This window comes from Cricetulus griseus, chromosome X (genome assembly GCF_003668045.3).
Source record: "Cricetulus griseus strain 17A/GY chromosome X, alternate assembly CriGri-PICRH-1.0, whole genome shotgun sequence".
Classification (NCBI taxonomy): Eukaryota; Metazoa; Chordata; class Mammalia; order Rodentia; family Cricetidae; genus Cricetulus; species Cricetulus griseus.
This window is the reverse complement of record NC_048604.1, coordinates 71,770,765-71,796,514: the sequence shown is the minus strand read 5'-3', so window position 1 is coordinate 71,796,514 and position 25,750 is coordinate 71,770,765. Positions and strand designations below refer to the sequence as shown.

The window sequence follows — 25,750 nt, the reverse complement described above, 5'->3', positions numbered from 1 at the left end:
CAACCTTTTGAATTGTGCTGCTTGTTACAAAGAAGCTGTAAATGTTCCATTCCGCCTTTCCCTTTTCTCTCTAGATGGCAAAAAAGGACAAATGAACACTAACTAGAACTTAGATACTGAATCCATGTAATGAAGATAGTGAGGTGTCCTTCCATTGACTGTCACCTCTACTTTTCTACACAAGAAAAAAAACAAATTCTGCCTTACTTGAACCACTTAATTTACAATCCCTTTTTATAAAAAGACTTTTAATATAGGGTGTTTTCTGGTACCTTAGTCTACTCTTCTGACTTTCAGGATTTTCCACATAAATTAAGTACTGTGAGAGAACTTCTGTAGCCAAGTGTGCTTGTGGACAAGTGTGGTCCCAGCATTTGAGAAGGTAAGGCAGGAGGATCCAAGGTTCAAGCCACCCTGAACTATATCACCCAAAGTCAAAGGACTGAAAATGAAGAGGAAGATGAAGATGAATAGGAGAAGACATAAAGGAGAAGGTGATGGTGATGGAGAAATAACTGCCATTTTCCATGTACTTCTATAGAATCCACTGCACCTGCGCATCATGATATTTAACACATTACATCCCAAGTACAAGTTGATACAAAAATTCCTGAGCAGTCATATTCAATTCTTGACATCAGAGACTTCCCACTCAAGCATGTGTAAAAGCTGGGGTCGAATGAGGCACCAGACAAGAAGCTGCAGCTCAGTAACAATTCTTACAATGAAGAGATGAATCGTGGCTACCAGGCTCAGTAACAAATTATATAACAGACACCTTTTTACTATGTGTCCAACTGGAATAAGAAAGGGAGTGTATCACACAAAGGCTCCTGAGTCTGACTGGAATCAGGCTCAGTTGTGTTGAGGCTCTGCTACTTACTAAATATGTGACCTACCCTAGGTAAGACGTGAGGCTTCAGTTGTAAAACAAATGTAATGACTATCTCATGGAGTTGTGGCCATTGAATGAGATTATGAGCCTAGAATGCAACATGCTAGGCTATCTATATATGGTAATTATTATAATTTTATTAACAACACTAAAAAGAACTTACATTTACCTTTGCTGTAAAGACAGAGGCAGAAAGAAACGTTTGCTGTCAGGGAGAAAGATCAAGGGAAAGAAGAAATGGGATGGCTGGAATATAGAACAGGGGATACAGACTCAGGGGCTCTCCAAAGTCTCTGCCACATCAAATGATCTTTTTGTCCCACCCCTCTTTACGCAAACTATCTGTGTCTCATTGACAACAGCACTTCCTTGAAGCCTGCTTTTCTTTAGGAAGCAATGCCAAGTTGACTGAGACACTGATCAGGAACCTTCTGAGACCCACACTACCAATATACCATAAGCAGGCCTCAGGGAAGATAAATGGGAAGCTTAAAGCTGTATACTGTTGAAATGAAAGCAGTATAGAAAAGTAAAGGGAACATATAACACCGGTTATGTGACCACTCTGAAGTTAAAATGTGGCCTGCATAACCCCAAAGTCATCACGGATTGCAACATCCTTCCCAAAGCTGGTCTGCAGATGTAAACCATGGAGCCAAACTTTAATGTGGAAATTTTGGCAATTCCTGTGGTAAGAGAAGTGATTTACCTCTTTCTGTTCTGTGGGCTCTCTAAAGACCTCACTTTGTGTATTTTTTCACTGTTTTGTTTACTTTTGGAGACAGGATTTCATTCTGTAGCCCAGGTTGTCCTGAAACTCATTATATGTAGCTCAGGATGGCCTGTAACTTACAGCAATCCTCTTGCCTCAGCTTCCAGAGTACATGGAATTAGTTGTGTTCTGTCTGGCCCACATCTTTCTAAAGATGAACTTTAGAAGAGAAAAGAAGCAAACAGTCACTTTGCTCATTCCACTACTGTCCCTTTCCTGTTCAACATGCCAACCATACTTATGCTGTAGGGCCCCTGTAATTGGTTGTCAGTATTCATAGAACTATTCTTCTCTAATATAGCTACCATGGCTTATAAACTTACTCCATTGAGATTGCTGTCTAAATTTCCCACTGTGAAAGGCCTTCTTCCAAGTATCTTATAAATATCAACCTTTACCTGGCTTTATTTTTTTCAGAGTCTTTACTATCATTTAATAAATGTATCTAATTGGTCTCTCCCAAGAATATAGGACTCATTTTCAAAGGCTTTTGTTTTGTTTATAGGAGTATTCCCAGTGCCTAGAATTTTGATTGCTATATAGTATGAATTTAGTAAACGTTTACAGAATGAAAATCATGGGAGGCTTGGGAACAAGGCTATAATCTACAGACTTAACTTGTGGGCTTGAGAAGGAAAACTTGGTGAGACTTCATAGTTTCTCTTAAGAGAGGGGTAAAGAAAGAAGACAAATGCAATAGAGCCCACTTTATTGGTTTCTGTAATCAAGAGGCCCAAATCCCTTGATTTACTGTTGGCAGCCAAATTTTAATGAGAAAAACTTTTATAGATGTAAAGGGAATTGGAGAGGCACAAGAAAAGAACCCCAGCCTGCACTGCTTAATTCTACCACTAATTTCTTGACTATCCACTAAAAACCTTATCCTGATGATAGACAGTATACCTTTTAAATAGAAGAAACAAACTCAGGATACAAGGCGTTTCTACTGGGCCAATGATGAAAGAAACAGAATCAAGCTCTCTTACACCTTCTGATATCATTGTAAAGGGAAGGTGACAGCGACAGCAGGAAAAAGTAGAAACAGTGATTCTAGCTGTTGACTCATACAAATGACTGAAGTACAGCTCTGATAGTATGAATTTTTCCCAAGGTCAAGTGATAGGTCAGGGTCTATTTTCATAAGAAACTCCTATATAATGTTTACATGTTAGGCACAGTTCTAAGTACTTTATGTATATTAATTTACTTAGTGTCCCTTCCAAATTTCTTTTCCCTCCAAAGAAAACTTGGGTTTTAAATACATGATTAATTACCTACCACATTACAGTTAGCACAGAATTAATCCACCTATCCATACTTTTTGATAGTATTAAAAGAGGAGAGAATGGTTGGACATATAAATAAGAATTACCACTAAGAATTTGACAGGGCATTGGTCCGCATTTTCCCTTCTCCAGACTCTGGGGTCTCTTATGTAGCTGAAACAGTAAGTAGGCATTCTTAACTAACAGAAAGACTAGATCAACTTGGAGAGAAAGCTGTAGAGGGGATTTGAGGCCAAGGGCTTGGCTAGAAATAAAGTGTGTGTTTTCCAAGGCCACCTGATAATAAGTAGCAAGGCCATGTTATGAACTCAGAAGTGTCTGACTTCAAGGCTAACACTCTTTCTACTATATAAGAAGGAAACATTTAAAATTTAACAAACAATACTTTGAATGGGAACAGGATCAGTCAGAGCTTGTTTTCCCATGCATCAAAAACTCTAGAATCTATAGGACTGATTGATTTCCCTCTGCAAAGCAGGTAAGAATGCATAGGCTCTTGAAGCCACTGAGAGGAAGTATAGGAAATCAGTCTCAGAGAGTGGTCAGAATGGAATCTGGAGTCAAAATAGTGTTTATTTGTGGGCACAGGGTTAGTACTGAGGGAGACAACCTCTGAGTTGAATCCTCAATACCTGGTCTAAAAGAAATCAGTATCTAAGACTATATTCTATTCTGATAGCTGTTGGCTGTTTGTTGCCTGGGGTTGGAGTCAGGTATCCAATTCCAGGACATTCCTCTTTTTTCTAAGTTTGGTGATGCATTTCTCCTATTGTAGATTCATCTCTGCCATATATTTAGGGCAAAAAATAAAGTTTAATGGTCATTTTCACATTGTCAAAAACCAAGAGATCAAACTCAACTCTTGCAAATCTTCACAGAGCTGAACAATTATGAAGAATCACCCAGATGGGGCTTCTAGATTGCATATATCACATTGCAGCAGAACAAAAAAGAAAAGAAAAACAAACAAAAAAAAACCTACCTTGACTTTCTATAAATCAAAGCTATAATATTTGGCTCTGATGAATCCAGCTTTCCATCAACTCTCCATTTATACTCTGTTGATACTACATTGAGCTTTTCTGTGGTCTGGTTATATTAGCTGAAACTGTATTTTGAACTGCATTAGAAAAAAAGGTGGCAACGGGGTCAAAAATAATAAGCTCTTAGCATTTGGCACAAACCACTTTAAACATCAAGTGTGTCACCAAGTTTGCTTGGAGGATGCACAGAACTTTGAAAATGTCACGTCTGTTGTAAACAAGAGCCAACTTTTAAAAGAGGGTTGTCATTAAGACTGTCTTTTGACTCAGCAACACATAGTCTTTAAGAATTTTTAGATATAATAGTGTAGAATGCTATTTAATCCTGTTTATACATTGCACTTATGGAAAAACTAATATCCAAAGAGGAGATATGACTTGCCCAAGGCTCCAAAACTAGTACAGGGTAAAATTGTGATTAAAATCCAAGTTCTAAGGCCCAATATAGTATCTTTTTCCTTAAAGTACAGCATCTATTGTAGAAAATAGCCATTGTCTTCCATTGACTATATTTACTAGGTCTGTAATCCATGCTCTGATTGTCTGTCCATTTCCCTGGTTGGTTGCCTTGGTATGAGAACATCAAGGGAATGAAAGAATGCAGTCAGACTCTGCTAAGAATGCCCTGAGTGGAACTGATAATGATGTGTTTTGTTTTCTACTAAGAATGGATTGGTAGACAGCAAGTGCTTCTTTTGGATGAGTATGGGATGATTTAGGCTGGGAAGTGAAGAGCTTCTTTACCACAAGGAAACATAAGGGTCTAAGGACCTCTAGGACAAGCTTATTTACTACAATGAACTAAGAGACAGGAAGGATAATGATTATATGAGAGTGTCTCCAGTAAGATCAAGTTCATTTCCCATCTATACTATAAAACAACAGTGGGAGAGGGCGTGGAGACGGGCAATGTGCTATATACAAAGCACTTGTCACCTTTATCACATTGAATCCTTCTAATAGCTCTGAGGTAGGGCTAATCATTAGTCTCTTTTTAAAAAAAGAGGCACACAGCCCAGGGAGATAAATTGACTTGCTCAAGACCACCCAGCTAGCAAAGGATACAATTAGGACTACACTCCAGGGCTGTCTGGTTCTAAAGTTATTTTCCCATTCTTTTCATTGCATTCTCATCACTAGAAATATTTGAAAATCCAATATAGGTAACTTGCATACTTCCTGGGTTCTTTGTCGTAATCCAAAGAAGTAGCAGTGACCCAGTCATCAGCCACAAAATCTCAGAGAACAGAAATAAACCACACAATCTCTCAGTGCTCGTCCACTGATCCTTAGCCTCTAAAACTCTTATTGGCACAAGTGCCTGACTGCAGAAAGTCAGGCTGTTCCAAGTCTGGCTGCCAGAGTCACCATCTGGCCCTCTAGCCTACTGACCCCAGTCTTACTATATCGTCTAGACTTTGACCGGAGACTTCAGAGAACTCCAGAGCAATGGCAGAGGCAGAGATAAATTCTATGAAACAATCACTGTCTCCTGAGGAAAATGGCCTATATGATCTTGGAAATCTTTTTTTAGATCTTCAAGGGGTAAGGATGTAGCCCAGCAGTAGGTAGAGTGCTTGCCTAGCAGTTCACAGGTGCAGGGCCCTTGGTTTCATGCCCAGCACTTAGAATAACAGCAGTAAGTAAGTTAGTAACACCTTTTAAAACATCTGATTCTTTATTCTATTTACGTGTGTTCCCACCTGGACATGCAAACTAGATATGAACAACAACAAGAAGAACAAGAAAAACAGACATTTGATTTTGATAACCCACAAAAAACTTAGCCTTTCTATGTCTCATTACCTACCAGTAAAGTGGGAGAACACATCATAGAGTTGTTGGGAGGACTCAATAGGATGTTAAATATAAAAGGTTTAGTATATAGTAAACCCTTATAAATGCTATCTACTGTTTTTACTGCTGGAATGACTGTAGTGCCAGCTGGAGAAGGAAAGGGGGAGGAGAATGTACTGTTACCTTTTGCTGAATCTTCAAGAGAACTATTAGGGTGACCAGAATCGAAACGGTGACTCATAATGAGCACTTCAGGTCTCTGAACACTGGGGGCAAATGTCACTCCCAAATGCACCCTGTACTTCACACGCCATCTCATCGGGTTTGGACATGCTTATTTACCTGCAACAAGTCTTGACCTTGCTCCAAAGGCTAAGAGAACCCAGCTTCTGGAGAACATGTGAAGATCTCAACTCAGCCAGGGTTGAAATCTCGAAACTATATCTTTAAAGATTCACTATGACTAATGAACACATCTGAAATTTCTCAATCTTAATAATTCTCTGCTCAAAGACATTTTTCTTCAGGTTACACTTTGATCTTAATATTCATACTTGCAGATATTTTTCTGAAGATTCATTTGAAAATGTTTGCCAAATTCTCAGCTAACTACATATTAGATTCTGAAAATGTCCTAACATGTACAAACTAATAAAAATGTTATTTTTAATAACTTTTTAGCTTAACCTTATCATTTGAGAAATTAAACACAATAAAGCACAGAGATGGCTTAATTAGATTCTCTCACCCTCTGTATATGCCTATGTTACATACACACACATTGCACAAACACACACACACACACACACACACACACACACACACACACACACGCATGCACGCACGCAAGCACGCATGCATTCACGCGTACTATAAATGGATATGTAGAAGAAGATAGGTAAATTTCAAAATATAAATATAAAATATAAAAACAAGTTTTATAGTAAAATGCATTATAATTTGTATTCATCACTTAATCTATATATTCAAATTAATCTATATATCTACATTTATCATTCCACAAAGAAGGGGTAAACACATTTTTCTGTTCTCTTGCTGCCCTCTGGTGGCAGACTCAAATTCACAGAAGCCACATTTCAGAAAGATGCAGTAGACCAAAGATCTGTGTCCTCTGGGCTGCTAGATTGGGTGTCAGAGAAATACATAAATCAGAGTTGTTTTTTAAAAGGAACTCTTGTTTGCCTCCTCAAATCCATCATGTCGCTACAAAATCAATCAGGTTTTTTTTTTTCCTGGATAAGTTCCTATTTGGACATTTGGGAACATAGGCAGCATTTGAGTTCTCACAAACTTTGTATTGAAAACAATCCAGTTTTCTCTGGTCAGTTTTCAAGAATAATTGCCCTCAGTAATCTGCAGCAAAGACTGTATCCTTCAGTTTTCCAATTCCTTCAACCAGGGCTTCTAACCATTCATCTTTAGAGACAGTGAAATCCACTTTGACATATATTAGTAGTGGATTTCCTAATAACCTTGAAAATAATTTCTTTCTCAGAAAACTATACTCAGCCCACAAAGCAACACTGTGCATAACTGAAAGCAATTACCCACCCACTAGAAAGGAAATATTGGACTACAGCTGTAGCCCAGTGGCACAGCACTCATAGGATGTGTGATGCCCTGTTTTACAGTCCCAATACTAAAAAATACGCATAAAGAAAATGAAAGTATTGGAATAGAGTTATTAGCAGTGCAGAGGGAACTTAAGGAAAGCAACAATAGCTAAGTCAGTGTCAGTGCTACAAAGACAAGCACTACTGACTACTGTTCTTAGTATTTCACTTGAAAATAGGTCTCCATTCCTTGAGATGCAGCCTTAAGCTGACCAAACTAGATCTGTCTGAGTTTTGCCACTTAACACACTCAGTATCTCTGTCCCCTTATCTAGAAAATCAATAATATGCATCATTTCAGAATCAGAATGAGGACTAGATGAGCTAAGAGTACAGTGCACTTCACTGCACCCAGCCTGTTTCCAAGTTCATTGCACAAAAATCTATGTCGGTGGAAGTTAACCAACTGGTTTCTAGCACTAACACAGTGTGATCAGGGGCAATAAATGAGGGAAGTGCTAAAGTTTGGCTGTGTGGCTGACAATTGCATTTTCAAAGTACACTGGAGAGAACAGATAGGCAAGGATTCAAGGCTGGTACCTGAGCTCTTTTATAAAGTACTTGTGAAGAAGAAACATACGGATATGAGGTTCCAAAGACTAGGAGTGGGGATGAAATTGGAGCAATGCACTTTGCAAAGAGAAGGGGCTTTCTGTAAAATGAAGTGCTGGGGTCAGAAGATCTTTAAAGTCACTTTCCAGGGCTGATATTCAAGTGGATCCATCCCATATTCCATCTCCTTAGGAGAAATACAACTCTGTCCTTAGAACTAACTCACTAAGAACTGCCTTCCCAGCTGGCCTCTCTCTTTCCCTGTAATTCCCAGCAGCTTCCCAAAACAAAATGCTCAGAAAACAAAACCAACTTTCCTCTGTCAATCCAAATTACATCGGTGTCTCAAGCCAGCAGTATTAGGTTTGGGCACCTGAATACACACTATTCTATGAGCTGAAGAGACTGGGGACTCCAGAATAACTGAAAGTGCTGTTCTAGGGGATTAGTGTAGGGGAGAACTTCCTTTCCCTCATTACTTATCTTCTCTCCTACTTAGAAATTTAGAGATGATTCAAATAACTCAAAACAAACAGTGCTAAGACACATCTAGGAATGGACTCCTTTGAACATCAGCTCTGCCTTATCCATTCAAGGTTTATTTACAGACTATCTGGATATTCTTAAAAAGAGGCTGATTGAGAAACTTAAATTCAGTGTGTTTAAGCCCTTTGTATAAAGAGCAAGCATAAATGAAAATATACTACTGAAATTATAATATATGTCAACAGAAAAATCATATCCCATTAGCTGAACAACTTGGCAGGAACATATAATCCCTAGTACTTGCAGAGCAGCCTCAACTCTCACATATATTATCTCTTTTAATCCCCACAACTATTCTATGTAGTCACACCTACATAAGGTCCATCATTTCTGGAACAGCCTCACACATCACTTTTCTCTTTTTCAAAAAGGGCAATTTGATACATGCATAATAAACTGGAAATTCATTTTCTTTATCCACATAAGATGTCTCACATGAAGTAAATTTTAAATCATAAAAGATTCTTGGTCATTACATTGCATTTTGACAACATAGCCAATATACATCTTTAGTATGAGACAAAGGTCAGAATTACAATCATGCAATATACATCTAAAATTTAGTAAGGCATAACAACATCACTCCACCGCTCCACCGCTCCACCGCTGAGCACCAGGAAGCAGAAATGACCTATTGGAGCCTGGGAATAACAGATAACCAGTCCTTTTAATGTTCTTCACATAATGCTACAGTATATAGTTTGGGATCCTAACCAAACATGCAACAAAATCATTTTATAAATCCAATGGGATTAAGGTCATTCACCGAAGAGCAGATCTTTTTGGTAAAATTAAAGTTGGCTTTTTATCTTTAAAATTTATAGAACAAATTTTACAGAAATTTGTGGGGAATTTGTGGGTCTTGTTGTTCTTGTTTGTTTATTTTTGAGAGTGGGTTTCTCTGTGTAACCCTGGTCATTCCTGGAACTTGCACTGTCAACCAGGGTGGTTTCAAACGCACAGTGCTTCTGCCTCCCAAGTGCTAGTATTAAAGGTATGTACCACCGCCAGAAATTTGGGAGTTTTGACTGATAACAGACTAAACATGCTATCATCACTCTTGTATCCCCTCACAAATGAATAAAAAGATTTAAAGTGAGTTAAGCCAGGAAACATTGGAACATTTCCATGGCTCCCTTCTGTCATCAGTTGACCATCAAATGTTAAAATTAGGATATTGTAGTAGTCATTTTTGTTGCTGTGATAAAATGTCATGACTAAGGCAACTTAAAGAAGAAAGAGAATATTTGGCTTTATGGTTCCAGAAGGAGAGTCCACAATGGTAGGGAAGTATAGCAGCAAACAGCAGGAATGGTGGCAGGGCCAGGAAGCAGAAAGATCATATTTCTATCCACTGGCAAAAAGGAGAGAGACCAGAGAAAACTACAAGAGAGGCAAGTGAAACAAAGCTTTAAACTCTCAAGAGCTGGCCTCCAGTGATGTCCTTCCTTCAGCAAGGCTCCAACTCCCAAAGATTCCAGAACTTTCCCCAAACTGCCCCTAACTGGGGACCAAGTATTCAAATACCTGAACCTATGGGGGACATCATTCATTCAAACTACCACAGATATCTTCTAACACAAACCTTCAATATGTGGATGACCCTGTGGAAAATCTATTCTCAAATATCCTTGGCCTTTTCATCTCTAATAGCTATCCCCACCACTTTTTAAGTACTCATTCTCAAGAACTGAGGAAAGACCCTGAAGTAGCCTAGTGTAGATCTGAGTTAATGTTAAATCTGAATTCCCAAACCTGCTCATTCTGTGACCCTGGACAAGTCACTTGACTACACCTTCAATTTCCCTAATATGAACTTAGGTGTAAATGTCCCCAATAATGCCTGACAGACAGTAGGAATGTGAAGAATAAATTACAATCCCTGTGGAGGTTTGATGTAAACAGCTTTTGTTTCTCTCTCAGGAGAGTACAATACAGTTCCATAGAAGTCCATGCTTGGTTTGTTTTGTTTTAATTAAGAAACAACACACCTAGTTTTCAGAGAGGCTGTCCTATTTTATATTCCCATTTGAAATGTGTGACACATTTGAGCTTCTGTGTACCCTTGTCACTATTTTAAATTGTCACTATTTTGTGTTTTAGCTGTTCTGGTAAACATGTAGTGCTATCTCTTTGGGGTCTTAATTTGTATTTCCTTCCTGGTTAGTTATCCTGAACAACATTTAATCTCTTACGTGCCATATGTACATACTGTTCATGACTTTACCCAGCTTAATAATTAGAATGTTACTGGGAAATCAGCATAGGACCAACCTAGACCTCCTGAACATGGGTGTCAGTTAGGAGGCCTGGGCAATCTATGGGGCCTCTGGTAGTGGATCAGTATTTATCCCTAGTATAGGAATAGACTTTGGGAGCCCATTCCACATGGGGGGATACTCTTTCAGCCTAGACACACAAGAGAGGGTCTAGGCCCTGCTCCAGACATTGAAGATTCCCCCCATGGAATGCCTCACCCTCCCTGGAGAGCAGAAAGGGAGTTAGCAGAAACGGAGTTAGGATAGGGAGTTAGTGAGGGGCAGGGGAGGAGGGGAGGGAAAGGGAATTGGGATTGACATGTAAAACAAGCTTGTTTCTAATTTAAATAAAAAATAAAAATAAAATGTTTGATTCTTTGTGGTTGGCTTTGTGAATCCTTTATATATTCTAGATATGAACCCTTTACAACTTGATAGCAACTTTGATAAAAATCCAATGTATTGAGCTTTTTCCCTTTCTGGATTGTATTTTGGGTGTCATGCTGAAAAACTTTATCCTATGCAGCTCTACAAAAGTTTACATGCAACTAAATACTCCATTTTTTGCTGCTGATTTTGCTTCTTTTTACACAATCCATTTTTAGTTAACTTTTGCACATATTATGAGATTTAAGTTGAGATACAACTTAATTATGAGCATATGTGAAATTTCCCCCAGCATTTATTGAAAAGATTATTCTGCCTTCTTTAAAATCCTTTTGCAGTACTTGGAGATTGAATTTGGGGCCTAAGTTATGTAAGACAAGTGTCTACCTTTGTACCTTTGTGAAAAATAATTTATCCAAATTCTTTGGGATTATTTGCACATTCTTTATTCTGTTCCACTGGTCTGTGTCTATCCATCTGCTAAATGCATATTGTCATAAGTAGTGAATATTATACACATTAATATTAATAATAAATCTGTTTGTTCCTTTTCAAAACTGTGTTAGCTTTTATAGTGCCTATTGTATCCCCCTACTTAGTATAATCTTGTCACTACCTACAAAAATATTTGGCTAAATTTTGATATTGTCTTAAACATACAGATCATTTTGGAAAGAAATTTTACCATTATTATGTCGAGTATTCTACTCATTGAGCACAGTGTGCCCCTTAATATACCTACAATTTCTGTAAATTCTCTTGTCAGCATTTTGTAGTTTGAGTATATAACTCCAATAAAGGCCTACGTTTAAATTTTTAATTTGTTTTGGCTGGAAGTTTCCTGCCACTTTTTGATCACTCCATGATATAAAACCCATACCAGATACTACTAAAATGGCCAAGAACCTGAGACTAGATAAGTCATGGGTTTAGGCAAAATTTCCTACTATTTTTCTGCTAAAGGAATATAACAGTAAATGACTCCTAATGAGACATCATTATACCCACAGATCAGCTGCTCACTGAACCCACATCAGAGAAGCTTCTTGCAGTAAACAGGAGTAAATGCAGAGACCCACAATTGGACAATATGCAGAGAGTGAGAGACTTTGAACTAAATCCCAGCACTTAGAAGGGAAAGTGAAAAAAAGGGACCACCCCTAACCAAGAAGCTATTGCAATTGATACCTGCTGGGAAGAGGAAATTAGTTTTCTCCAATAGAGTGTTACCGATATATCAACAACACCCCAGGGCAGGCCCCATGCCCAGAGTTGACTAACACAAAGCAAAGTTTTTTTCTGTGGGCTTTTTGTTTTGTTTTGTTTTGTTTTGTTTTTCTTTGCCATTTTTTGTCTTACTGGTTTCTTGTTTGATTTTATTTTTAATTTTTGTTTTTATTTTGAGAGAGAGAGAGAAAGGAAAAAAAGAAAGAACATTACATTGAGTGAGTTTGGAAGTGGGGAGGATCTGGGAAGAGTTAGAGGAGGGGAAATCATGAACAAGATATATGACTAAATAAATAAATAAATAAAATTTAAATAATAAAAATAAAATGGCTTTCTGATTAGTCTCTCTACTTCTATTTCTGTCTACTATACCTATTTTCCCATATCAATCAGAATATTCCTATTAAAAATAAGTAAAATCGGGGCTGGGGAGATGGCTCAGAGGTTCAGAGCACCGGCTGCTCTTCCAGAGGTCCTGAGCTCAATTCCCAGCAACCACATGGTGGCTCACAACCATCCATTATGAGATCTGGTGCCCTCTTCTGGTGTGCAGATATACATGGAAGCAGAATGGTGTATACATAATAAATAAAATATTTGAAAAAAAGTAAGTAAAATCATGTTATTCCACTACTGAAAATCTATTTTTTGTCATAGACCACAAAACCAAAATATTCTCAGTGGATTCTTAGTCCTACTACTTCCCTTGTTATTTTGGAACCCATCTTCTTCTATGTAGATTTTCCTATTTCTTATATCTAAACAAAACCTCACATACAGGGATGGATGATAGATAGATAGATAGATAGATAGATAGATAGATAGATAGATAGATAGATAGATAGATAGCAGATAATTATGTTGTGTGAATAAATCATCTTATCAATAAATGAAATCTAATTATTACATCAGGGCTGAGGGCCTAACTGCCTAGCAGCTAGTATAATACAGTCACTCCTGTTTACATACAGTTGTTTCCCTACGCTAGAGTCAGCATTAGCCAGTTGTGATAAGAGTTCTGTAGTCTCCAATTCCTACATTGTTTATTGTATGGTTGTTTAAGAAAAAAGTTCACTGACCCTTTCCTTAGAGTCACATTAACCAAGTTCCCTGCACACCTTCAGAACTGTCAAATCTAACTTGCCTCAAACTAAGCTTTCCTTCACCTCTCCCAAACTTCCCCATTCTATATGCCTAACAATAAAGAGAGTGGCTGCATTCCCTTGATTAGGCAAATTAGAAATCTAGGCATCACAAACCTCCCTCTCTCACACCTTGTAATTACTTAAGTCCTAATGCTTTTGCCTCCCTCTTCTTCCCACTTCCCTAACTCAGAATATAAGTTCTTTGTGCTTGGATAATAGCACTATTCTTACTGTATGACCTGTTCTTCAAAATACAGCCTCTTTTATATAAGGCTGACTGTAGCACTCCTCTACTGATAAGCAAGCTTTCCTAGCAGTGGCAAGATAAAATTCACATGTTCCAAATTCATCAACTAGGCAGTCAATTGTTTTTCACCCTGATCCCTGTCTGCCTCCAATGTAATTTGCTACTCTTATTTCCACTTCATGTTCTAATAAGACAATATCAGGTCTTGGACCTTTGTTCATATTGAGCTATCTGCCTGAAACTCGTTTTCCCTGTTTCTCTTTTTGTTCAACTTTAGAATCTGTGATGACAAATTTTTAGTGTAAGGCAGACTGGATTAAGGAATGTGTGGAGATATTAGTGAGAGTGAGAGTGAAAGTGTTACCAGAAGAGATTATCCTGAGAGTCTAAGTAGACCACAAAAGGAAGATCTACCCTCAATGTGGAAGGACCCATCTGATTTGTTGGGGTTATGAAAATACACAAGACTAATTTTTGAATGAGAATTTTCTTCTGATGGACAACAAGACTATCAGTTCACTGACCTCTGCATTCCTGCTCTTAAACCAGGATACCACCCCTTACAAGAATCCCTTTATATTTAGCCTCTCTGTCTAAGATGACTTATACTATTGGCTTCCCTGGTTCTGAGGTCTTTGGAATTTGACTGAGTCATACTACTTGAATCCTGGGGTCCCTAGCCCACAGGTAGACTGTGCTGCTACTTCTTTGCTACCATAAACACATCATCCAATTCCCCAAATAGGTCTCCTCTCTAGTAGCTATATATGTAACATACTGTTTCTACCTCTCTAGGAAGCCCTGATTAAAACAGTACATAAAATAAGTCTTGACATCTACTTCTTCACAACTCAATAATTACAGGGTGCCTCATATAGATCCCAAACTGTTACTACACATGATGACTGGTGATGCAGTAGTACCCAATTAAGTACTTTGATTCATAGTCAGAATATCTCTTGTTAACACTTTTCAGTGGACACATATTACATATATATATGTGGTACAGTATTATAATTCAATACATATACACATAGTGCAAAAAGATCAAATAGCATTTCCATCTCCTTATATAGTTATTGTTTCTTTGTGATAAGACTCAAAAATTCTTCTCTCTCAGTACACTTTAAATGTTATAGTCACCCTATTGTGCCATGGAAGTCTGGAACTCACTTCTACCTAACAGAATTTTGGTATCCATTTTCTTTGCCACTTCCTAAAGAAATAACCTCGGACCCATGGCTTTCACATAGGTGTTTAGAATCCTCTTTGAATTTCTAATGACAAAAATCAGAAAGGTAAGGAAAGGTTTTTGATGTAACACGGACAATATGTCAGAGAACACCACTTGTCTCCTTGTATGCATTCTCCTATTCTTGTAACTCTTATTTGGAATGTGCTGGATTTTTGCCTTTCTGAGACAACACAGTCACATATGCCTTTTATCCCAACACTTGGGAGGCTTAGCAAACGGACCACAAACTCAAGGCCAGCATGGGCTATGTAGCAAGATTGTGGCTTAAAAAAACAACAGAAAATAATCAATGACTACTTTTCTGCCTCTCATCAATGATTAAGATTTGAGATTGAATTTTAGAAAATGGAATGTAATGAAAATTATGTCTAATTCCCAGATCAGAACCTATTTCTATTTCATTCTGTCTTTTATTCTTTTCAACTACTAGAATATAGATGATGAATGACCACTGGGGTGAAAGCAGGATATTAGGATTCTTGGAGCAATAAGAAAGAAAGAACAAAGAATTCTGATTATATCAAGTTGGGTTATTTTATAACCAAGAAATAAACATCTTTTATATGAGAGCCATGGTATGTCTATGCGTAGCATCTCGGCACCTGCTTGGACTTGAGCTATGGATAAGCTCACATTGTATTGTCCTCCACAATCCAAATAACGTTCTTTTAAAATAATGTTTCCCATGGAGGGCACTGTCTGTTAAAAAGCCCTTACAAATTTGAGACATTCATGGCAAGTACGCAATACATGATAAGAAGCATCTCTTCTCTCAACCACATCACCAGGTACATTTTTCTCCTTTATTTTACGCCTTTTATTTGACCAAATTATAATGTTTGCTACCTTCTAAGTTATATACAATATCAAATTCTCTCCCTTATAACATTTTAGAATGAGATGCAATTTAAAATAAATACACTGATATATTTATGGTCTTGAAAGGGGATTCAAGACTTGCTATCCTGAAATATGGGACTTGACATTTGAGGAAACAGCAGACCTTCTTTTGCCCATTTTAACTGAAGCAGGCCATAAAAGAATTTTCTGACTTTCTTTTAAATTATGTGATGTAAGTTAAATCCAGAGGAACCCAGAGAAAACAAACAATGGTATCCTCAAAGGTACAGACACACCAAAAGAACAAAAGAACCCTGAATCAATAGGCTTGCCTCCAGTGTATTGGTACTCCATCAGACCCTGCTCTCCTGTAGTCGTATTTCTCTGGAACCATGTACAATTTTACCTGTTTTTTTCCAGGGGGCATTATTCTAGGGTGCTATCAAGTTATATTTCATATAAAACTTACATAAATGTTTACTTTTCTCTTATTCATCTGTCATTTGATTAGGGGACATCAGTCATGGAGTTGGTATTATGTGAGGAACTATACCTCTTTACCCTATAGTTTCATTCTATATGTATCACCTTCTTCTAGTCAGTGGCTTTTTCCTCTTTAACATTCCCAGAATTTACATAATAATAAAACAGTAAAGCAACAGGCACTTAATAGATGGAATGCTAAGTGTTAGATTTCATGTTAAACATAACTGTGGCCAAGTTTAGTGGTGCAGGCCTGTAATCCCAGATCCTTGGGAGGCTGAGGCAGGAGGATCACAACTTCAAGATCTATGTGAGCTACAGGGTGAGTTTAAGGCTGATCTGGACACATTAGTAAGACTCTGACTGAAAAATACAAATTAAAAAGAGGGCTTGAGGATAGATCAATGGTAGAGTATTTGCTTATCATGTACAAGGGCCTGGTATTAATTTTTTAGATCTTCAAAAAACATGTCATTGTGGCACAGTGATTTTTTTCACTGCCAACTGAAACAAAATAATAAGACATACAACATTGTGTCTATGATCCCAACAGTCTGGAAGTAAGTCAGGAGGATGACGAGTTCTGGGTGGATCTACATTTCACAGTGAGTGCCAAGATGGCCAAGCCTTTTATAGCATGTTTTGCTTTAAAAAGCAGAAGAGGAAGAGGAGAAGAAGGGGGAGGAGAAGAAGAAGGAGGAGGAGGAGGAAAAGAAGGATAGGAAGGAGAGAGAGAGAGGGAGGGGAGAGAGAGAGAGAGAGAGAGAGAGAGAGAGAGAGAGAGAGAGAGAGAGAGAGAGAGAGAGAATTAGAGATGGATACAGGCAGATAAACAAACACAGTGAAAAGGCAGCCAGGGTGCATGCCACTTTTTTGAAGGGGACATACTAAGGGTAGGAAATGATTACCTTGCCAAAGTGTTCAATCAGGATTTCTACCACAATATTCTGGAATTTGATGTTCATCATAGCAGCCACAGTGTCCTCTTGAGCTCTCATCAGGGTGGGCCCAAAGATCACCCCCATATTGGAAGGTGTCATAAGATTCTCTTTGCTGTGCTCACACACACTGCCAGAAGAAAAAGAAAATGATGAAAAGGATTCATTTTTCTAGTAACTAGGCATATGCTAGGTGCTAAAGGAGGTAAGAGACACCAAAAAGTAGAAAAGGGGAGGCCTAAAGCACACATGGAATAAAAAACAAAACCACAATGGATACGAGATCATATATGACTAGGAGCCAAGTGAGAGAAGAGGAACTCAGCTAGCAAACCCTGAAAGAGAAAGGAGACAGATGTGGAGATAGCAAAGGGTGTGTGGAGGCAGGAGAAAGGCCTGAGTATGTACAAGGCAAGGAGAACAGTAGGTCTAAGGAACAGCATGGGTGGATAAGAAGTATAACCCAGAGGTGGAGGGCTTTCCTAGCACTCCATTAAAAAAAAAAAAGCAACAGTGGAAAGTGTGCCAACTAGTCATTCTAGTGAGGAATCTAGCCATTCTAGTCCCGCTGTTAAAAAGCAGAAACGGGAAAGAGCCAAAAACCATCTTCTTCATCTTATAAAACAAAGAAGACGGACAATGCATCTTCATGGAATCACAATTGCTACAATCTGACTGTCAGAGCTCTAATCACCCTGTGCAAATTCACACCCATGGCTACCCATTGCTTTAGAGAGGACAGTTAAAGCTATCTGTAATCTGTCCCCTATTTCTAGTCCCTATGTACAGGCTAGGTTCTAAAGTTGACCCCCATTTGGATTCCAACCATGCCCTCACAAGCTGTGCAACAGTGAATTTTAATTTCAACGTCTCTGAGCTTCAATTTTCTTACCTGTGTAAATAGTGTCTACTTTAGAGCAGTAGAAAATAAACTCTGTGGCATTGCTTCAGCATGGTAACAGCCAATTCTCTTGTCTTCCTATAGGTACTGCTAACCTTTAGCAAGTGTTACACCAAACTGCTTAGATTAGCGTTTTCTGGCTCCACCACAGGTATTGCAGATGGAACATCCTATTGTTTTCTTATGTCAATCCTTTCCCTTGAATGTCCCCTATCCCATATCTAAAGAATGACTAATTGTTCTTGGAGATTTACTTTAGGTGACATCTACCTCCTTCCAGGTGGCTGCATCACCCTGTTCTCTCATCTTTTTAAGAAAAAGACTTTCTGGCTTTATTAGCTGAAAATGAATTTAGAAGTAAATGCCGCATTTTGGAAGGCAGCCTTCCTTCTTGGTGTGAGAAAGACAATGGGCTCCTGTTCTCCCTCTTTCCTAAAAACCTCTTTTCAATTTTCCATCTTCCCTTAAAAAATAAAATATAATTATACCATTTCCCCCTCCCCTAACCTCCCACGCCCTGCTTGCCCCCTTTCAAATTCATGTGTTCTCTTTTTATTTGATTATTCTTGCTATGAATAAATATATGCATAAATCTATAAATACAACCTGCTGAGTCCATTTAGTGTGGCTTTGTGTGTATACGATTTCAGTCTGACCACTTGGTACTGTCCTCATCTTAACTGATACTACTGGCAATGAGACTGCATTGCAATTTTCAGTTTAATTATCTGCTTCTTCTACTAGGTGGTAAACAACTTCCAACTGTGTCCCTGGCACACAACAGTTACTAATTAATTATTTTTATAGGAACTCAACTCCACTCTTTTAAACTACTAGAGGCGGGCAAGTGAAAGGCACACAGCCCTTTGGCCAGTTTGGCTGTGGGGATGTAGAGGTTAGAATAAGGTGCAGGCCAGTTGCCCACTAAAAACACTAATACCCAGACCCACCCAAGCCAAAGGCCCTGAGAGACTGACCCATCAACAAGCAAGTTCTTGACATTAAGTAGGTAATTAAGGGGGACAGAATCCTTAGACCAATCTTTATAATAACGTCTCTTAAGCCCTTAACAAAGACTGGGTGCCATTCAGATGGTAATGAGCTGCCAGCATTCAGGCCTTTGATATTTCTGGCTGCTGATCAGTCCCTTTCAACAGATTAAATGCCTCTGCAATTAACCTTTATTCTTTAGTGACAGAATTTGTTCAGTTATTAAAGCAGAAAAGAATCTCCATGCTGCCACCAAGTGATTTGGAATGGTTAAACCCCTGTAGACTAGGCAAGAGCCCTCATCTCCTTTTGTGAACCTTGAAGGGCCCTGAGGTTTGTTCAATACCACAGCAGTTTGCTGAACATTCACAACTGCAAAAAAAAGAAGAGTATTTGAAGCACCCAGGGTAAATGCTCAGTAATGCCAGTTTGGAAAGGCAGGTTACTCAAACCTGTATTTGTTGATGTTCAAATGCAACCATTGTTCCACTGCATCTTAAAGCCTGCTTCTGTAATTCCTCTTTGGAAACAGAAGCTTCTATGGGAGGATTTTCATGAACGCACTTCTATTTCTCTGAAGAAGCTTCCTACTATCCCTCCTGTATTCAGCTTTCACAGCCTTCTAGTGAATCCTGGGGAGAAATTGTTGCAAACATCTTCTCTGCTCTTACTGCACACTTTGTTTTTGGCACAAGGGATGAACCCTATACCTTCTTCCACACTAGGCAAGGTATCTACCCTTGAGTGACATACACCCAAGCCATATACATTTTCCCATGTGCAATCTTTTCTTAATGCACACATTTTTGCTCTGTTTCTTTTAAAATATTTTATTCATTGAAAATCTCATACAATGTATTTTGCTTATATTTACCCTCTCCACTAGTCCCCCAACTTTCCATATGCCAACAACTTTATGTCCTCTTTTTTGCTTTTAAAATATTTGACTCCAATTTATGTTGTTCATACACTTTTGGTTATAGGGCCATCCACTGGAGTGAGTAGTATTACCAGGAGCCAACACCTTAAAGAAAACAGATTCTCCCTGCTCCAGAAGCCATCAACTGACCATAGCACTGCAGGTGGTGGGGTCACTTATGAACTCCTGGCCTCTCCATGCTAGATTGCTGCCAGGCTTGATCTTAAGCAGGCATCCACAGCTGTTGTGAATTTATGATTACAGCAGCTCTGACATTCATCACTGTGTTCTTCCCCAACTTCTGGATCTTATAATCTTTCTGCTATAGTCCCTGAACTTTGATTAGGAGAGGTGGTGATGTAGATGTCCCATATGTGGCTGAGCACTCCACAGGCACTTATTCTCTGCACTTTGACCAGTTATGAGCTTCTGCCTTAACCACCACCTGGCAGCTAAATAGAATGAGAAAAGCTGATCACAATGGCTTGGGGATGTAATCCTAGGTACTTGGGAGTTGGGATGACAGGACCATTTGAGCCCAAGAGTTTGAAGTCAGCATGAGAAATGTAACAAGACCTTATATACAGAAGTAATTAATGATGTTCAAAATGATAAATGAAAAAGGTAGTATGAAGAGGAATGATATACTGGGAGGTACAATTTATATAAAAATATAGAAACTTCTTTACATACACACACTCACACACACATATATGGTCTGGCTAATTTCACTGCATAATTATTTTTATTTACAAGAGCTTTACAATAAATTTAATTTTTAAAAAAAGAGTTATAAGTCACAGTTCAGATTATAGATTAATAAGAGGAGCGAACTGCCAACATGGTAGACAGCAAATTATGTAGAAATTTACAGTATTATTTCTAATCCATGAGGACTAGAACAAATGGATACAACTTCAGCATCAAAACTAAAATTAAATGTTTAGTTAGGCCACCATGATTTCAGACTGTCTTCTAAACATTTATGCTTATATCCATAGACAAATACTACTCTTAGCCTGAAACAGAGAAGCCTCTCTTTTCAGGGAATGGATGTGAATGTGGAGACCTACGACTACAAAAAGTGCTGAGAGTAAAGGACAGTTAAGGGCTAAGCCCTAAACAAAACTTTAACAGCATCCTGCTAAGGTTCAAGGACTACTGTGGAAGAGGAGTGGAAAGAAGGCAAGAGTTAAAAGACAGGGAAAGTGTCTGTGAAATGCTATCTTCTGGGCAATCACAAACTCATAATAACTGGGGACATCTGAATGGGATCTGCTCAAGAATGAGCCTGTCACTGTCAGATAAAAATGGAGGGGGACTCAAGGGGCCCTATCTGTAACTGATGAACTATTTGCTACTGACAGATTTAGGGAGAGATGGATCCATTGTTGATGGTTGTGCACCCACTAGTTACTCCAGCAAGTTCCAACAGATAGTTCCAGTCTAATGGTTATCCATGCAGCAATGGTTAACTAAGTAGGCCATAAAGTAAGCCCAAAAGTCATTAATCTGGGAAAGGGACTGGTATGTGGAGGGGATGGAGGAAGATGAAAGACAAAAGACTGTATGGAGAACACAATCAGAATACATTACAAACATGTATGAAAATGTCAAAGAACTAACTTAATGCAAAATTAAAGCAAAAGAATGAGTACTTGAAGGAGGTGATGCTCTCCACTGTAGAGGATAATAACTCTCTTTGATGATTTGTATTTGAAGAAATAAATTAAAATATTTTGAGGAACAAAGAGATCATGTAAATGAGGTATAGTGGCCTGGAACATGTGGCCGATCCCTTTAAACAAGCACCCATTCTCTAAACCACTCCAGTACCGTTCAATGTTATGTCTTGCTTTATGAAATGACCTTCATCCTCTCTAATCTAATCATTACTGAAGAGGGGATGGAAAGAGGGTTAGGGCCAGAGGGGATGCATAACAAGGAAAAGGTATCCCCCTGACAAAACAGAGCAATTGCACATCTGAACTCACAATGGTTGTGACATCACACATAAGATCTGGATATACCAAATTCCAACATGGAGAAGGAGTTTGGGTGTGAAATCCCACTCCTCAATAAAGAGCTGTTGGCAACTGTCAGTTGCTAGGAGATGAAGGGTCAGTTTGTTTTTGTTTTGTTTTGTTTTTATGAGACTATAGGCCCTGATAACTTGACAGTACTCCAGTCGATGGCCATACATCTATGAATATTTGGGCAGCAAAAATTGGCTTTGGTGGGTAAAAGAGACAGAAAATTGTGTATGTAGGTAAGGAGAGGTGGATCTGGGTAGAATTATGGGGGAGGGTGAATATGATCAAAGCACACTGCATGAAATTCTCAAAGAAGTAATACAAACATCCCCAAAGACTACTGCAGTCTGTGGCAAGTCAACAACTGGTACTACATCAAGGAAGGAACCCCCACCACTCAACTCTGGCATACCAGGCCGGGTGTGGTCAAATTCTCTCCTTTCCTGAAATCCAGATGCTAATGTGAATTACTTAAAATTTAAAATTTGGGAGCTAAATCTTTTTCCACCGAAATTACTCTAAGAAAAAAACATATTCTCGCTCTGAATTTTATCCGCAGGCTATTCAGTTGAGTGAGACTTTTGGGTTACAAAGATAGCTGGCAGAAGGATTGGAGGCTATTTATGTGAAGTTGTCAGTATCATCCAGCTTTAGGGTTCAGTGACTCTAAGAACTCAATGTACTTTGACTTCTAAATAAGGACGCCACTTCCAATCATATCCCTGGTTCTGTTACTAATGTACTGTGTGGCTTTGTGCCTATCTTTTTCCCATCCCTAAGAATCCGTTCTGTCATGTGTAAGGTGAAAAAGTTATTAGGTGATCGAAAGTGTATTTTAGTCTGCCAGGAATTGAATCTAAGAAAATCCTGCTCTTGAAATGAGAAAGAGCCACACATTACATGTCTTCTGAACCATCAATTATGTATATTCTCCCCATTCTAAACACTCTCTCTCTCTCTCTCTCTCTCTCTCTCTCTCTCTCTCTCTCTCTCTCTCTCTCTCTCTCTTTCTCTCTCTGAAATCTGAGCAAAACAAGCTTCTATGCTCAACTCTCAACTCCAGGAAACTTTAAAGGACAAGTAACTTTTTTTTGTTTAAGAATTCACAAGAAAAAGGAAAGTTGCATGAGAAATTTATGTATTGAGTATACAGTAAAAAAAATATAGTCTCTATTTTACACTACATCAAGCCTGAGCCTCTGTGTGCTTTATGATGTTACAGGTGATTCTGATATACAATAAATTTAAAAAATGCTATAGATCAAGCAGTCAAACCAAATCTCACTACCATAAGTTTTTATAAAGCTTTACTTGAAAGCAGCTTTTCTATTCATTTAAATAGTATCCATGCTTGCCCCCAAGCTATAATTATACAATTGTGTAGATGTGATAAAGGCTGGCCACACATATGTACTTTCAAGCTAGAAATTAGATACTTGAAACTCCTTTCATCAGATTGCTATGTATACATTCAAACTGGATCCTCATTTAAAGAAAGAAACAATATACTTGTAAAGATATACAATATACTGTAAATCTGAACACAAAACATTTGATATTACAATTAACTTCCTTTCAGCTATTATAATTTTGTTAGACATGTACTTACAAAGAGTTCTTATCTTTTCAAGATAAATTTGAAGCTGGGATATTTATGAATTAAATAAATATAACACCATGGATTCATTCCAAAAATCATACAACAGACAGATGCAAACTGGGATTATAGATAAAATAAGGTGTGTTCTTGAGAGGTGACATTAGAAGAGGCCCTGAAGAATACGAACATATTCAAAAGGAAAAGCAGTAACCTATAGAGTCAGTACCCAAACTGACCAGTCCCTTTCCCCCAAAATGGTGTCTTCTGTTAATGGTAGACACCTTTAACTTTCTCCATCAGTAGCATATTATCTGTAATTCACGAGATATACTTCCACATAGTACAATGTCCTAGACTATTTCAATGCCACCAATTAAAAACAAACCATTTCTTAATGTAAGAAAGAAAAACAATTTCATTTTCAAACCATATAATATTTTAAGACACTTTAAATACAAAACTAAACTGAAAAATGAATATAACTTAACAGCAATAGTGACAGTATGCTAATAGAGTAGCTATTAGCAAGTTGATGCACAGAGAATATGATAATTGCATTAAAACTATCTAATAACATGAATTTTAATAAACTGCTGATTCTAAGATGCTTCCAGAATGCAGATAACTTGAAAAGGGAAAGTGCCCTCAAAACCAATGAGAATCCATCTCCAGTCAACAATGAAGGCTTTGCTAATAGCATGACAGGTGGTAAAAAATAATTTCTCATGAGTAAGAAGTGTACATAATATAGGTATTGACTGTGAATAACATAGTCACACAGTCTTCTATGAACAGATAGAAAACTATAGGACTGGATAATATGAACATCAATAAGTATTCAAAACAATACTATGAATCTCCACAAGTGATGAAACATAGTTACGTAATAATCAGCTAGTGTTTGCTGTAGTTACAAATCAGTGAACTAAAATCCATTGAGCCTTTAAAGGTAACCTGTTACATACAAGAAATACTAGCAATAAGGGGACAGGTTAAAAATAATACAATGAAGAAAATAAGTAAAACTAGTAAGTAGGAACCAAGCACTTATAATTCCAGCACTGAGAATGGTAAGGCACAGATATCATTAGTATGAGGCAACCTGGAGTATAAAATGAGCTTGTCTGTTACAAACAAATAATAAGGAATAACTATTATGACTCTTCAATAAATCAGTGTCATAATAGTTGGGGGTTATAAATTTAAGAGATGAAGAGGATTTAAGAGATAGGTAGAATGTATGGTAATATACTAGATAGGTAGACAAACAACTTTAAAGAGCAGTTATTGTCAACCAGGAAAATGTTAATTGTCTGGGAAGGCAGCAACTGTAGAACAGCAAAGTAGAAGATGTCAGGCATGGTTGTGCAGATCTATAATCCCAGAACTCAAGCAAAAGGACCAGGAGTCACTAGCCTTCCTCAGCTACATTCATGTCTGCCCAGAATACCTGAGATTGCATCCAAAAAGAGGAGAGGGAAGCCAAAGAACACTGTAACCTCAACCTAGTCACAAACACAAATACATTTCTATATAAACATACTCGCACAAAAGATTTAGGATAATATGTGTTATATTATCAGTAATGATTACAGAGTGCTAGAATAGGGAAGGTAATTTTTGTTTTGCTTTCTGTACCTTCTAATTTCTACAGTGCAAAGTACTGCTTCTGAAAAGACATAACTATTATTACAAAAATAAGAATCCAGTAAACCTAATAGCCCTGAACCACTGAAATGGCAGTACAGACACAAGACTGTGAAAGTCTCTTACATCTCCCCCATTAGATCATAGAATTTTATAGCCTGGCTCCAATTATATTACTGCATTTTCTCATTTGCCTCCAGTAAAACTTTCACAAAAGATGTTGTCAATGCATCTGAAAGCACAAAGAAATGGGACTTCATTGAGTTTACAGAACAAGCCGTACAACTCCCTTTGTGTCTGTGTACTGATAAACACATGTATGAATGGTAGAATTAGGCATGACATTTGCTTCCAT

At 38.0% G+C, this 25,750-nt stretch overlaps 1 protein-coding gene across 3 annotated transcripts in view; it reads right to left on the bottom strand.

Moving 5' to 3' along the window:
- LOC100765371 (oligophrenin-1) overlaps positions 1-25,750 on the bottom strand; it is a 332,542-nt gene that overhangs the window by 33,895 nt on the left and 272,897 nt on the right. For all 3 annotated transcript variants that reach the window (XM_027431711.2, XM_027431712.2, XM_027431713.2), the window contains one exon: positions 17,276-17,435. In XM_027431711.2, coding sequence (XP_027287512.1) covers positions 17,276-17,435 — 160 coding nt within the window. The remainder of the gene's footprint in view (positions 1-17,275; positions 17,436-25,750) is intronic.